Below are 15793 nucleotides of genomic sequence, written 5' to 3'. Positions count from 1 at the left end.
TATCCGAGACTGCTGAGCAAACCCCAGAACAGCCTCACAACCCCCCGAGGCAGGGGAGAGGTATTATACAGATGGGGAAACCAAGGCACAGAGCAGGGCTATGGCTCGTCCCAGCTCACACAAGGTGTCTGTAGCAGAGCTGTGGAGAGAACCCAAATTGTCAGAGCCCTAAGCCGCTGCTTTAGCCCCAAGACCATCCTTCCCCACCTGTGCTGCCATTTCCTCATTGCTAGCCCTTCCCCCGCGTTTGTAAGGTGTGTTGGCTTCTTTGGCCAGACGGTGCAATAAAGACTTCTAGGCGCTGGTGCAAAGTCCATCCGCCTTTGCTCAACGGGCTCCAGCACAGCCATTGTCCTGAGATTCACCTCAGGGGCACAGCTCTCCGTCGGGCAAAGGCCTGAGAAAACCTGCGGGCCGGCTGGCCCAGGCTCGGCGCTGCCCCTCCCCCAGCTGTGCCTGCTTTAGGGCTGATGGCAGGAGCTCCTCAGCTGGCATCCCCATCTCTGGGGCAGGGCTGGCCTCTCCCTTTGCATGTGCAGCCAGGGCTTGTCCCGCCGGTACGTCGACACTGCCATCCGACATCCGCGGCTGGCCCGTGCCTGCTGACTCGGGCTACGCGGCGATTTAATTGCTGTGTAGACGTTCCCAGGATGCAGCCCGAGCTCTAGGACTTGCCCAGGCCGAGCCCGAACATCTACAGCGCAGTCAGGTGGCAGGGGCCAGCCGCAGGCTTTTAATCGCAGTGTAGGCAGCCCGTACGGGGCCAAATATGGCCTGGATTCAACGAAATAGGGCTCAGCTCCACCCAGCTTGGAGTCACTCAGCCACCCCGTCCCCTGGTCCCAGCCACAGCGAGGATCTGGATGGGGCGGCCATGCCGGCGACAAAGGGCGTATCGCAGTTCCTGCTGCCTGGCTGGGAGCACCGGCCCCAACCCAAACGCCCTGTGCTATAGTGTGTGTGTGTCTCTCTCTCTCTCGTCTCTAGAGGAGGATCATTCTGAGGACGAGTTGGTGAAGGATTCCATGGGCACGGACCAGTCCTACCCCTCTCCCCAGCAGCTCTCTCAGCCCCCCGGGGAAGACCCTGCCTCCCCTAGCCCCCTCCAGCCTCTGCTGGGCTCCACCATGGCCCAGGAAGCCCAGAGGACTTTCTCGTTGTCCCCTTTCCCCAGCATGGCTGCGGGCGAGCGGCTGCCGACGGACGCCTTGCTCCCCAAGCAAATGGTGCCGCCAGCGTACAAGAGCGAGAACGGCAGTGTGCTGGCCTTCCCCTCCCCCTTCTACACGGCCAAAGGCCCCCCGCTGCCCACCAACCCCAGCCACACTGCCCCCGCCAGCGACTCGAGCCCACCCAGCGACCAGTCGGAAGGCAACAGCGCCAGTTCGGCCGACGAGGAGCAGTTGGACACGGCCGAGATCGCCTTCCAAGTCAAGGAGCAGCTGCTGAAACACAACATCGGGCAGCGCGTCTTTGGCCATTATGTCCTGGGGCTCTCGCAGGGCTCCGTCAGCGAGATCCTGGCCAGGCCCAAGCCCTGGCGCAAGCTGACGGTGAAGGGGAAGGAGCCGTTCATCAAGATGAAGCAGTTCCTCTCCGATGAGCAGAACGTGCTGGCGCTGAGGACCATTCAGGTGCGCCAGCGAGGTGAGTGGCCCGGAGGGGGTCGGCTCTCACGCTGCATGAGCTGAGGCGGGGGGCAGCTTTGGGATTTTCACTTTGCCTTGCTGGGGGTGATTCCATAGCCCACCAAGACCCAGGGAAAACTCCCTGCTTTGCACTAGCAGCTGGAAGGAAACACAGCCCCAATTCCCAACGCCCGTGAACAGCAGGCCAGGGTCTGATCCTGCGAGGTGCTGAGCACCTGCCACCGTTGGCTTCTGTGGGCATGGAGGGAGGCTTGGGGCCTGGCGAATAATGATTGAAAACAAACCTGAAGGGGCTGCGTCGCTGAATGCGCTTTATTCATTTCTTCTGACAAGGGGCATTTAATTATTCATGGTAATGTTTCAGGGAGTCCCAATCAATGTGCAGGAGAATGTTTTGTCAAAATAACAAAGTCTTGATGTGAGACCTCAGCTATTTAATAAACAGTCTGAGCAATTCTCTAGCACCTCCATGCAAGGGAGTGTTGCAAACACTCTCAGCCAGGGAAACCGTAGCCCTGGCTTATAGCAGGGGAAACTGAGGCACCGAGATGGGAAACAACTTGTCTCAGGCCACACAAAGTATATGTCAGAGCTGGGACTAGAACCCAGGCAGCTTGGCTCTTCAGTCCTGTACTTTAACCACAAGACCAAACAGCTTTGCTGTGAGGCAGGATGGGATGTTCCTGCCTTTGCAGATTAGTAACATGTGAAATAGGCAGGTGCTCGGCATCTCTGGACAAAATCAGGCCACTTTTATTAAGGAGCTGAACTCGGCCTGTATTTCTCTAGTGCCTGGCTGCCCGTGGCTCCCAGGCCATTCAGAATTGAACAAATGCCGACTCAGATCCCTAAAAACGCACCAGATGACACTTCGCTGTTTCAAACTGGGCTAAAGCCATTGATAGAATCTGTGCCCTCTGCCAGGAACAAACCAGAACGCCGCGGGGTACAGCTCACCTAGCATCATCTGCTATGTACAGCTCAGTGGGGAGAGAATCTTCTGGCTCCTGTGTGACAAGGGGCAGGACCCTGACCAGACAATATAAAGTGACTCAAGATGCTGCTGCTCCGTTGTCCATGAGGCCCTGGTCCCTTGCAGACTTCGCCCTGCTGCAGCCTCTCTCCTCCCGCTGACAGGCAGGCTGTGGATTTCGCTGTGTGAGACGCTGGAGCAACTCACTGGCCTGCTGCTGCTGTGACCGAGAGCAGACTCAGGTCCTCTGGGGCTTGGGACTAGCAGCATTTTCCAGATGTCTCCTTTTTAACCCCTTGGTCCCTGATCCTCCCACAGCTCCCCCGGCGCTAACCCTGGTTGGGCACAATCCAGGGGCGTGTGTCAAATCAGTGCGGCACCGTCATTTTGGCTTCATCTCTCTCCCGAAATGACCTACATGAGAATTTACCAGGCACGTTAGAAATCTCAGCCCGCCGGGCCGAAGCTGGGCCCAGGCGGTGCAGATGGAGATGCCTGAAAAGCAGAGAACTGAGGGTACCCGCCCCAAACCTGCAGCATTCAGAGTCCATAGGGGGTCCAGGGGAGGACTGGAGGGTGCGCAGCTCATGCACTCACCTAGTGCAGCAAAACTCTGTCCTAGTTCTCAGCAAACACTTAACTTCTCCACACTTCCCGTGGCCTCTAGTCCTGTACTTTACTATCCAGATGGTGCGTGGTATCGCAGAAGTCACATGAGCTCCTGGGGCTTTGCTGTACCGTAGGCACATTACAGGAAGGGGGTGGGGGAGAAGGGGCTACACCATTGCATCTGTTAGCATTTCAAGTGGTAACGGCCGCAATCAAGATAAGACCCACTTGGCTCATTCTGCTTCAGGAGCCATGAGTGGTGGAAAGTGTTTTTTTGTTTCTAAGGGCTGGTCTGCCTGGGGAAATTGACCAGCAGAGCTGCTCTAGAACCAGAGAAACGTAGGGCAGGAAGGGACCTCAGGAGTCCATCACCCCACATGGAGGCAGGACCTGGTATACCTAGACCTTCCCTGACAGGTGTTTGTCTAATCTGTTCTCGGAGTAATTGTCCCTGGATTAGAGCGTTCCCATGGGGAAGTTATTCCAGAATAGCTAAATCATACCGGCAGAGGTCTTCTGCAATAGCTATTCCTCACTAGCGCCGCTGGTCAATTTCCCCCAGGTACACAAGCCCTGATCTACGTACTGTGGAATCACAGAAGATAAAAACCCACGTGGCCTCTGAGCAGATTGGAATCCAAGCCCAGTTATGGTCAGGCTCATTGAAAACTGCGTGCGGTTGTGAGAGCCGTTTGTTTGTCAGTGTGGCTGGAGGGTTTAGACAGACCCGGGCAGCCACCCTAACAAATGAAAGCATCCTGCTGCCGTGTTGCTGGTGTAAGATCCAGGGGCTGGGCCGTTCCTGGGAGAGCCTGTAGCACACGGATGTATTCACTGGCGAGGCGAAAGGCACAGGGGCGTTATCCGGGACTGAAGGCTGGCCTCTGGCAGCTCCGTTGAAAGGCCCCGTAGGAATGTCGGTTCAGTGGAGGCTTTTCACGCCGTTTTCAATCTAGGCACCGGATTCAGACTGTGGAGACTGAACGCCGCTATTTAGTGCCAGGGCCTGGGCTAGACTTGGCCTGAGGGGGGATTTTCGCATGTGTTAGCTGGCGTATCCTGACGGGGGTGACGAGCCTAGTGCAGACAGGGCCCTGCCTTGGACACACGCTAAGCAGGCTGAGGTACAGCTCAGGCTCCCTACGAGATTTTTAGCTTGACCAGTTCAGCGCATGCAAAGCACCGCGTGTGAGTCTAGTGTAGACAAGGCAGCGTGTGCCTGAGCCAAGGCCCAGAATGGGCATGTTAGCAAACAGCAGGTCTTGAGCGCCTCTCCTGGGCCCATCACTGTGGTATCTAGGCATCGGAGCACCTGATGGGCGCTGTACAAACACTGATCACTGACTTCCTGATGCCAGCAGGCCTGGTAGTTCGGTACCCATGGCCCAGTGGGCCCTTGGCCTCTCTGCCAGTGACAGGGAGGAAGGCAGGGGGAAGATCGGCAGGAGGGCACAGTGACAGCCAGCAGGGAGAACGGTTATAACACAAAAGCAGAAGACTCGCTGAGTGGGGGCCAGCCCAGCCCTATGACCCCCCTGGCTGTGAAGCCCGAGGCTTCCAAAAGCACTTTGCCTCCTGGACCTCCCAGGCCGCCAATATATAGCCCTTCCCCTCAGCACCTGCACAGGGGGAGGGGGAGCTGAGCCGGGATTAACCCCTCGTGCATTTGTGCCCCTACCACCTGGCCAAGCAGTGCTGAGAACACAGTGCTGCGAAATCCCCCTAGAGTTTATTCCCCCAGAAGCGAAGTTAATTCACAATGTACGAACACCCACCCCCTGACTCCAGCAGCCCTGCTCCGTTTGTGTGGTCCTGCCTTTGTTGCGAATGGGATTTCAATGCCCTTCAAACGAGAGGGCGGTGGGAGGGGGGGATGAGGCCGTGCTGCGTGGTGTAGGAAGTGAACGAGGCGAAAACTGACAGCCAGTTACCTGGCCTCTCTTCAGTCTTGCTAGTGACTAATGGGGAGTGACGTTTCCTTAAAACCGGCGTTCCTAAAAATAACTGAACATGAGCATCCGTAAATACTTCCTGACATACAAGTTGAGCTTGTAAAAACAGCGCAAGTGACAAATCTGTTATCATGCCTCTTTGATCAGGTAGCATTACGCCGAGGATTAGAACTCCAGAAACCGGCTCTGACGATGCCATCAAAAGTATCCTGGAACAAGCGAAGAAGGAGATTGAGTCTCAGAAGGGAGGTAGGTGGGGAAATCACGGAGCCAGGCGAAGCTCCCTCACACAGATGTGTGCGATCCTCAGTGCGTACCAGGAATTTACGCCGCCAAGCAGACAAAGCGATGTGTGTGAGCTGAGGCAGTGCCTGGGATCCCACTTCTCTCTCATTGTTCTTTCCCTCCGGAGATACCTCACCTGGAAAACAGAGTCCAGGACATGTTAAATGAGCAAACCTATTGCAGGTGCAGGAGGAGGCAATGAACGGAGGGCTCGGCTGCGTGAATCGGACAGCCACACCGCTAATGAGAACAGTAATCGTATCCCCAGTACCCTTTCTAGTGTGTGGGCACCAGCGGGGAGGCAGCTTTGTGGCAGTTTGATGGTGTGTCCCCCACCCCGAGGGTTATTGCTCCTTCCAAGCCAAGCAAAGTGGGAAACAGTCCCCTGCCTTCCTTGCGTCCCACGTTGCAGCTTGGTGTTCACACACAGAGAGCCGGGAAGGGAAACTAACCCGCCCCTCGGCATTGGTAAGCTGGAAAAACCCCTACAAGGGGGGAAATGCCACCAATAGAGCAGCCCCAGGGAGGTTGAAAACCCAACACACGCTCTCCATTTCTTCCCCTGGGTTAGTTTGTGCACAGGTAGGGGCGAAAGGTTTGCCAAAGTGTCTGGTGATTTCAACTCCACCATTTTGAGTGCCTAGTGGGGTCTGGCTGCCAGAAGGTGGCTGCTCCGCACTTTCTGAAGACCAAGTCCCGTTTACGATGTCTCAGGCTGGAAGCCCAGAGTCACTCGTTCCTTTTGAAAACCTTCTAGGCCAAAATTGTCCGACTTGGGTACCAAACTGGAGGTGCCGACCGTACATATGGATTTAGGAGCCTACCTTTAAGCATCCAGGTTGGAAAGTGTTGGCCATAGAGTTTTTAGTCTGGAAGTGTCCCTTTAAAATGAATTCCCTGGTGCTCTTTGAACTACTTAGCCCTGAGCATGGCATGTATAAAATTCAACGCTTCATTTCCAATAGGTCTGTTGAAAGGTATGCTGCGTATGCTGCCCTCTGCTGGACACAGGCATAGAAGAATCTCTGATTCTGGAAGGTTTCAGAGTAGCAGCCGTGTTAGTCTGTATCCACAAAAAGAACAGGAGTACTTGTGGCACCTTAGAGACTAACAAATTTATTTGAGCATAAGTTTTCGTGGGCTACAGCCCACTTCTTCGGATGCATAGAATGGAACATATATTGAGGAGATATATATACACATACAGAGAGCATGAAAGGGTGGGAGTTGTCTTACCAACTCTGAGAGGCCAATTAAGTAAGAGAAAAAAAACTTTTGAAGTGATAATCAAGATAGCCCAGTACAGGCAGTTGGATAAGAAGTGTGAGAGTACTTACATGGGGAGATAGATTCAATGTTTGTAATGGCTCAGCCATTCCCAGTCCCTATTCAAGCCTAAGTTGATTGTATCTAGTTTGCATATCAATTCCAGCTCAGCAGTGTCTCGTTGGAGTCTGTTTTTGAAGCTTTTCTGTTGCAAAATTGCCACCCGCAGGTCTGTCATTGAATGACCAGACAGATTAAAGTGTTCTCCTACTGGTTTTTGAGTGTTATGATTCCTGATGTCAGATTTGTGTCCATTAATTCTTTTGCATAGAGACTGTCCAGTTTGGCCAATGTACATGGAATGATTCTGGAAGTAATTCCATAATTAGGCTTTCCTTGTAGTTTCATGTCTTTGAAGAATAATCTAGTATGGAGTGGCATTATCTTGCTACTGGATTGGATCTGATTCTTAGTAGAACCGAGACAATGTCATTTTGCCGAATCCATATGCACAGTTGTAATAAAAAAATTAAACCTTCAGTTTAAGTTTGTGACAGTAGAGGAGAGCAATGAAAACAAACCATTTAAATGTTGTTAGAGAGGAAACAGTTTTCCCTGGTTCTGAGAGCTGCTTCACCTCCCTGCCTGCACAAGGGCAAATGTAAATTGAGTTGCTGTAGTATGTGATCTTTTAAAAACTTCAAATCTAACCTTTTTCCCCTGAAACAGATGATTAAATGAGAATGCATGATCCATGTGGCATGAGAAATCATTAAACCAGCTGTGTTCAGAGTCAATTACAAGAAGTCAAATACTTTAAAACAGGTAGTCTGCTGAGAGAGCAGAATCCCCAAGAATGAAATTAGATGAGAATGGTGGAAAAGCAGACAGGGAAAACAAACATGTTTGCATATTGGCATAATCTTTAATGGGGTTTAGTTTGCAGTGGTAGAAATAGAACGCTGGCTATATATATGCGTGGCAAAACATACGCTCTTCTGGGCACTTATGTCCAGACAAACTCTCTGATTTCGTGTGCCTGTGACTTTAAAAATCAATCCCAATAGAGCTGACATTTTTTAAGATAGATGTGTGCCCAAAGGTGAATTTTATTAAGAAGATTCAAGGAAAATCTCTTCACCTGGGTTTGAGTTATGGGAGAATTTAAAAACAATTGAAATCCTTTTCCGTTGTGAAGATACAAGATGCATCATGTAGACAGATAGGTTGCTGCCATATTCATCCAGGAATGCAGGAAACTGACTCCAGTCACACAATAGCAGCCAGTGTGGAAACTCCCCTACCCCCTTAACTTCAACGAGATGTGAACATCACATCCAGACTGGGACGATTTACATGCTAATGATATGAAGCAGAGGCAATTTTTTAAAAAGGCAAGGAAATTAAATGCAAAAAAATTAAAAATCCTAAAATGGGAATTGTAGAATTTAAGGGGTCAAAAGCAACGTTCAGAATTAGATGATTATTTGTATTATGGTAGTGCCTGCAGGCTGCAGCTGAAATCAGGGCCCCATTGTGCTAGGCTGCGTACAGCCGCGTGGTGCGAGAGAGTCCTTGCCCCAGCGAGTTTACAATCTAGATAGACAATAGAAAAGGTGGGAGCAGAAAGTGAGGCAAAGTGACTTGCCCAAGAGAACAGAGCAGGTCATAGTGGTAGACTCGGGAATAGAGCCCAGTTGTCCTGACTCGCAGTCTAGTGCTTGAGCTACTGGATGTCAGCCAGGTTATTACCCCTCCATCTGGAAACTGTTCAACTCCTCTTGTTTCAAGGAACCCTAAAATGGCTGTGAGAGTTTAGAGAAGGGAGTTATTTTTCTCTCTATTTTCAGTTTGGTTACTTGGTGCACTTTGTGTCTAGTCAGTTTCACCATTTCCCATCTGCTCTGTAAGGGCCCCGTCCTGCAAACTGGTATGTCTGTCAGTTCTGGGACTGACAACATACATAAATGTGTGCAGGCTTGGTCAGTTTCCCCCGTTGTTTGTGTGGGTCTTTCACACGCCAACAAGGGAAAGGAAACATATTTTATGAGAAAATGAGATTATGAACCCACAGATATTGGCAAGGGGGCCTTTTAGGGGCAGATGTGGCACCTGAAACCATGTTTAACAGACTGCTTCACTGACTGACTAGATTTTAAGTTGGAGCTGCCCCTCTATCTTGGCCCTGCTGCACCTATGCATTGTATTCTGTTCCTGACTTTGTAGTTAACATGTGGTGTAATATATTGCTGGTTTTGCTGAAAAACATTATTATGGTAAGTGTCCCCAGGTGGCGCTGTTACACATAGTCTTCCAAGTTCTTTTCCTTGGCATACGAGCAAATGTTCAGCCTTGGGAAGATATGCTCTGTGTCTGGATGTTAGTTTTATTATTCCAGGCTTAGAGGAGAGAGAGGTGTGGGAGCACCAGGAGAGTTTGCTCTCTGCCTTGGTCTCTGAGGCTATGTCTATACTACAGACCTTACAGCGGGACAGCTCTACTGCTACAGCTGTGCCGCTGTAAGGTCTCCTGTGTAGCCACTCTTTGCTTTCAGGAGAGTGCTCTCTGGCCGGCATAATTAAACCACCCCCAACGAGCGACGTTAGCTGTGTCAGCAGGAGAGACTCTCCTGCCGACATAGCATTGTCCACACCAGCACTTTTGTCGGTGAAACTTATGTTGGTCAGGGAGGTGTGTTTTTCACTCTCCTGACCGACAAAAGTTTTACTGACAGAAGTGCTAGTGTAGACAAAGTCTGAGTGGAGTCAATTCCTGAGGCAGAGTTGCTCCCTGGGAACCAGGCATTGAGATGGGCTGAGAACCCAGAAAGAAGGGATTGCTCTGCATGCTGTTTGACCCCCCTCTGTTCCAGGACTGGTGTATGTGTGTAAATAAAACAAATTACACTCAGAGTATCCCTAGACACCTCATTTCTGATTTCTCCTCCACTGGAGGGCCCCAGACATCTGTTACCTCTCACTAAATGAGCAACAATCTGTTCCCAATGTGTGTACACAATGCATAATGGGGCTAAGAACCTATTGCTCCTGGAAACATCTGCCTTTCCTGACTCTTGTGGTTTTAGCCATGTATCCCATTAATAGAGATTAATTTAATTCTTTATGTAAATATTTGCATGGGGTTCTAAATTCCCCTCTGGACTTTAGGGCCAAGATTTTCCAAAGTGGCTAGTGATTTTTGGGTGTCCAGTTCACGACACATTACGGAGTAATTGTGTAAAGTTTCAGCCCCAAAGGGAACGTGGTTCATAAAGCTGATGCAAATGAAAATGGGGGAATACAATGGAAAAGCTTTCCCTGTCCTTGGGCAGCGTATTAGCAGGCTGTCGTTAGATTGCATTTGTCACAGTTACATAACCCAGCAGTTTCAAAGATTTTATGCTACCTGCAAAAATACCTTGGCTTTGTTCCCTCTCCACTCACGAACATTCAACTTTTGATCTCTGCAGAAGACACTGCACAGGGTGACAGTGAGTGACACCTTAGTGAGTCAGGTTACAGTGCTTTTTAGCTGTTTTTTCCATATAGGGTGCACGGATCTATAAATAGCTTCCATTGTTGTTTGGAGTGATGATGTAGCCAAGTTGGCCCCAGGATATTAGAGAGACAGAATGGGCGAGGTCATATCTTTTATTGGACCAAGTTATGTTGGGGAAAGAGACAAGAAGAGCTCTGGGTATGCTCGAAAGCTTGTCTCTTTCACCAACAAGTTGGTCCGATAAAAGATATTATCTCTCCCACCCTGTCTCTCTAGATATAGAAATAGCATCCCAGATTCCTCCTGAAATACCCTATGCTGTATAATCGTATTTGTATATAAGCACCAGGTTTATTATTAATAATAGTATTTTTAACAAACATAGCTCTTGTATACAGAGATGCTGGTGGTGGTGTTAAAGGGACTCCCCCCCGTGGATTTTAACCAGGGGCCATATCCTCCGCTCCTCCTCACACGAACGCCCATAAGGGATTTCAGGGGCTGGCTCTCCACGAAGGGCACGTTGACACCTGTTCCAAGTGCTCTTTTCCAGGAAGGGGACCGCAGCCCTTCGCTCGTTTCTGACGGAGGGATCATGCGGACACCGTTCACGCTTTGCAGGGCATTTACAACCAGCTCATCCTATTGGTTTAGATTGTGCTGAGTCCAGCGTTGCGGCTCTGGGCTGCTGAGCCTTTCCAGCTGTAGATCTCAGAGCTGCTTACAAAAGAACGTGTCCCCATTTCGCAGACTCCCCATCAGCATTCCCTGCAGGGGCTGAGCTTGTCCCCCTGCCGTTGGCGGGGGCGTGTGACGAAGGGGATGTGAGACTGTTACAGCCCCAGCACCGTTTAGTCCAAGCTATGCAGCTCCTGCTTTTAGCTCTGGAAATCCCCGGTTCAGTCCCTGGTGTGTCGGCCAAGATGGCGGCCGTCCCATCTCCTGTGCAGAATGGGCTCTGCTGGGTCCTGGCGAGCTGGCACTCCCCCACCCGGCCAGGCCCCCGGTCCTTTCGTTCCAATATACTCTCCGAAGTGAAGGGGAAGTTCTAGCACACGGCCTAAAACCTCCATGGGCCTTCCTTGGCCTGCAGCCAGCCGTGCTGCGCCCAGTGACTCGGTGGGGCCTAACCCCACGTCGAGATGCCCGTTGCCCAATGAAGTTCCATTTCCCTGCCCCCTCACTCCTGCATTGTCTGCCCCGTCCCCAGGTGAAACCAAGAGCTCGGCTGCTCCCCAGGTGGTCACTAACGGCAACAGCAACTCGGAAGAGGCCATTAAAAGCATCCTGGAGCAGGCCCGGCGGGAGATGCAGGCCCAGCAGCAGGCCCTGCTGGAGATCGAGTCCGGCAGCAGGCCCATGGCCACGCCGCGCACGGAGCGCTCCACCTTGGCCGCCGTCAGCCAGAACATTGTCCAGGCCTACATCAAGCAGGAGGAGGGGACGCTGGGCACCAGCTCCAGCTCCACACAGACCCCCCTGACGGTGCTCTCCCCCGCCGCCTTCGTGCAGAGCATCATCCGCAAGGTCAAGTCGGAGATCGGCGATGCCGGCTCCTACTTCGACCAGCACTGGGCGTCGGAGAGGAGCCTGCTCAGCCGGCCCTACACCTCGGTGTCGCCCTCCCTCTCCTCCTCCTCCAGCTACTCCAGCCTGGCCAATGGGCGGGCCTGGCCGCGGGGGGAGCCCAGTGAGGAGGAGCTGGCTGCGGGCGAGGATGAGCCCCACAAGGCTGTGGAGATGAAGTCTGAAGGGGCCAGCACGGAGCCGCAGAGCACCGGCCGCCTCTCCTATTACCCGGCATACGTCCCGCGCACCCTCAAGCCGACCGTCCCGCCGCTGACCCCGGAGCAGTACGAGATGTATATGTACAGGGAGGTGGACACCCTGGAGCTGACCAGGCAGGTGAAGGAGAAACTGGCCAAGAATGGAATCTGCCAGAGGATCTTCGGGGAAAAGGTACCGATCCGGCTGGGGCTGGCCCAGGGCCTGGCTAGAGCCCCAAGCCCAAGCAAGCCCCAGTTTAAAGCTTGGCTTCCCTCTCTGGTCTTCTCGGCTGTCCCAGCCACTTCGGCTTCTTCCCCCACCGGCCATCCCTGAGGTCCTGAGCTCTCCTCTGCTAGCAGCCCCAGAGGGCCCCCAGCATCTCCACAACCCCTCGAGCGCCATGGGGAAGGAGTTACACTTCTCAGTCCAGCAGACACTCCCTCTTCCCCAAGATTCATGGGCGGGGGGCTACTGCTGGGGGCTGGACTCTCCCCCAGCTATTGCTGATATCTGCCCCAGAAAACCCACTCGATGGGCCTGGAGACAGGAGGGTGGCTGGCGGGGGCCTGTGGAGAGACAGGGAATACAAACCAGTTTCTCTGGGAGGTGGGTCAAGTCCCCAAATAAAAGCCCAGCCCCTGTCTCTGGGGCCCTCTCTGCAGGTGCCACTTGTCTCCTGCTCCCCGAGCCGCTCCCTCCCCCGGGTGCATTTCCCATCTGTCTCCCTCGCTGCCAGGCCTGGGCCAAGCTATACTATTAATGGCTCTCTGCTGTGCCAGGGTCCTCTCCCTGCCGCCAGCCACAGCTTCCCCTCAGCTCCTAACAACAGGCCTCTGTCTGCCTCCTCTGCCCCTCTCCTTCCCCCGGCCCCCCGCAGAATCCCCCACAGACAACTCTGAGCCGTGCCCCAGCCTAGCCTGTCCCCCCTCTCCCAGGGGAATGGCCGGAAGCACGGCACCCCCGTTGGGTGGCCGGAAGGGCTTCGGGGCCGTTTCTGGTTGGAGTTCCCCCCTTTTTTGGGGACTTGTGGCGCTGGCTTCTGGGGGTGCTGGGGGCTTCTGGGCCCAGCCAGGGGGGGATTCTCTTTGGAGATCAGCTAATGGAGCGGCGTCATCTCCGTTCCAGCCATCGTGCTGATCTCACGGCACGGTGCGCTTGGAGTGAGGCTTGGTACCACGCCGGGAGGAAGGGGATCTAGGGGCGCTCTCAGCCCACACCCTCCTCTGAGTGCTAGGCGTACAGCCTGATGCCCACAGATAATGTGTAAACTGCAGGGTTGGACTCTGCCCCGTGTTGTTCTCTCCCTTTCTCCACCGCCAACCCCCCGGACATGGGTCAGAGAAGCCCCACAGCCACCTGGGAGAATTCTTCCCAAGCACGGGCTTTCCTGTGAAACCCCTGCACACGCTGCAGAGCCCCAGCGTAGGGGGCATGCTGGCAACGGGAAGCGTTTGCCCACAGTGCGTGGCACCACCGGCGGCACCTGGCGAGGGTGCCATCATTTAGAGCAGCCCGGGGGGGTGACTCTATTATGCTGGCGTGAAGCAATCAGGAGGGCACAAAGACAGCATCATGCCGCATTCTCCCAAGGCTGCGAGTTCCCAGCACAGGCTCTGAACCAGGGGCGGGACATGACCAGGAGATGCTGTGAACACCAGGCCGGTCTCCAGCCTCAGTATTTTGGATGCTCAGTGGCACGGAATCTCCCACTTAACACTAGGTTGATCTGAGGGGAATCTGTGGGAAGAAATAGCAAAGATTCATGGAGTTTAAGGGCAGAAGGGACCCCCAGATCCTCATGTGTATCACAGGCCATTATTTCACCCAGCTACCCCTCTCCTGAGCCCAGTAACTTGTGTTTGACTAAAGCATCTTCCTGAAGAGGACGCTAACCGTGCAACCCAACCTCTCCCCCTGTGACATCTGCTCTAGGTGCTGGGCTTGTCTCAAGGAAGCGTGAGTGACATGCTGTCCAGGCCCAAACCATGGAGCAAGCTGACCCAGAAAGGCCGGGAGCCATTTATCAGGATGCAGTTGTGGCTCACCGATCAGCTTGGCCAAGGGATCAGCCAGCAACCAAACCCGCCGCAGGGTAAGTTCACGCTGCTCTTTGTCTGACGACTGCACCCGCCGCCTTGAATATGGTATGTAGGGATGGGCCTAAGCCATATCTGGGATCCAGGTTGCAACTTGGCCAGAGCTTAGGGATGTTCAAAGGGTTTGGCCCATCTGTAGTCTGAACTAACCAGCGATATTCATCTGGTCCATTGGATTGACCCAGCTGATAAATCAATAGATGGGTCAGTCCACCTGTTAGACTTGTCGATCAGTCTGATCACTGATACTTCTATCAACCATAAGCCATGGAACTTCCAGTGTTAACCTGGAAACTTCAGTTACTTTCCAGCTCTCTCCTCTTTAACCAAACCCAGAAGCAGGGGCACACCTAGCAGGATAAAATATCTCAATAAGATCTGCACTTCCCATTCTGGCAGGTAGAACTGCAGGGTAGCGGCTGTCTCTTTGCAAGGTGTTTGCAGAGGGCCAAGCGCAAGGGGCCCTGGCCTCTCTCAGCACTAACCATAATACAAATGATAAATTATAGCAGAAGTGCCAAAATACAAGAGCTGGGTGACATTTTTCAGCGGAAACCTTTTTTCATCGAAAAAAATGCAGATTCAGTGACAACGAAACGGTTCGTGAATTGATGTCAGTTTCGCCAAATTGTTCATTTGATGGGAGAGAGGATTCTGAAACATCAAAGCATTTCCTTTCAACGTTTTCTAAACCAAACATTTTGTTAAATTTGAAATTATTTCTGGTTTCAAAATCTCTTTGAATTTTAAATATAAAATTCAGAACATTTTAAAAGTCAAAATTGAAAGAGAGCGTTTCATTCAACTTGAAATTTTTCTTCGACTCTTCCATTTGTGGAATTCTTTAGTTTTCAATCTGAAACAAAAATTTTTTTTCGACTTTTTGAAATTGCTAATGAAGTGAAAAATCAGTTCTGAACCCCTGCAGAGACCAGTCTCACAATATTACTTCCTGACTGGCAACCAGCAGTGCTGTACATTTCATAAAGCAGCCGGTGCTTAAGAAAATTCCAGCCAAAGGTAGTTAGAGCAGAGTCATTAGGAAGAGGATCCAACAAACATCTGAACATTTTTGGGGCTTATGTCTATGGATATTTGACAGCACCCATCCACGGGTCTTCAGCAGGGTTTGAACCTGAGACCTGTCGCACCACAATACAGACCTGTGCCACTTGAGCTAAAAGAGGAGTTCCAGTGGGGCACCCGGTAGTAGGTTATTATCCTCTCTCTGGCACACCAACACAGGGGGTGCAACCCACAATGTACAAGCATGTTACAGATATATACCCACACAGAACTCCTGTAGAATTGCATGCATGTATCTCAGAGCAAAATGTGGCCCTCAATGCAGATGCAAGGCACAGGGGTCTCTCTCAAGGTGTGCTGCCATGAGCCTCATTCATCTTCTAGTAAAGTCAGTGAAAAGACTCCCATTGACTTCACTGGCCTTTCACGTGCTGGATCAGGTGTCAAAGCTTGTTTAAATGGAGAAAGCAAATATAGCTGGTGAGCACCAGAGCCTACGGGGGCACATGGCATCCTGCATTAGCAAACCAGTCTGGGAGATTGCCAGTCAATCCTTTGTCCCATCTCAGAGCCATTAGAGATGCTGACACGGCTCATCACAACTATTCCAGGCGCTCTCTGCATTGACCTCCTTTGAATTCTTAAACACAGGAGGAATTTGTGTTCTTTATT

At 52.2% G+C, this 15793-nt stretch overlaps 1 protein-coding gene across 4 annotated transcripts in view; it reads left to right on the top strand.

Moving 5' to 3' along the window:
• CUX2 (cut like homeobox 2) overlaps positions 1–15793 on the top strand; it is a 220071-nt gene that overhangs the window by 194518 nt on the left and 9760 nt on the right. For all 4 annotated transcript variants that reach the window (XM_026656909.2, XM_026656907.2, XM_026656908.2 and 1 more), the window contains 4 exons: positions 988–1647; positions 5331–5432; positions 11443–12191; positions 13932–14091. In XM_026656909.2, the coding sequence (XP_026512694.1) occupies positions 988–1647; positions 5331–5432; positions 11443–12191; positions 13932–14091 (1671 nt within the window). The remainder of the gene's footprint in view (positions 1–987; positions 1648–5330; positions 5433–11442; positions 12192–13931; positions 14092–15793) is intronic.

The sequence above is a fragment of the Terrapene carolina genome, unplaced genomic scaffold (assembly GCF_002925995.2).
Source record: "Terrapene carolina triunguis isolate 2854851 unplaced genomic scaffold, T_m_triunguis-2.0 Scaffold234, whole genome shotgun sequence".
Lineage (NCBI taxonomy): Eukaryota > Metazoa > Chordata > Testudines > Emydidae > Terrapene > Terrapene triunguis.
The sequence above is the reverse complement of the archived record's forward strand: the minus strand, read 5'-3'. Positions and strand labels throughout refer to the sequence as shown.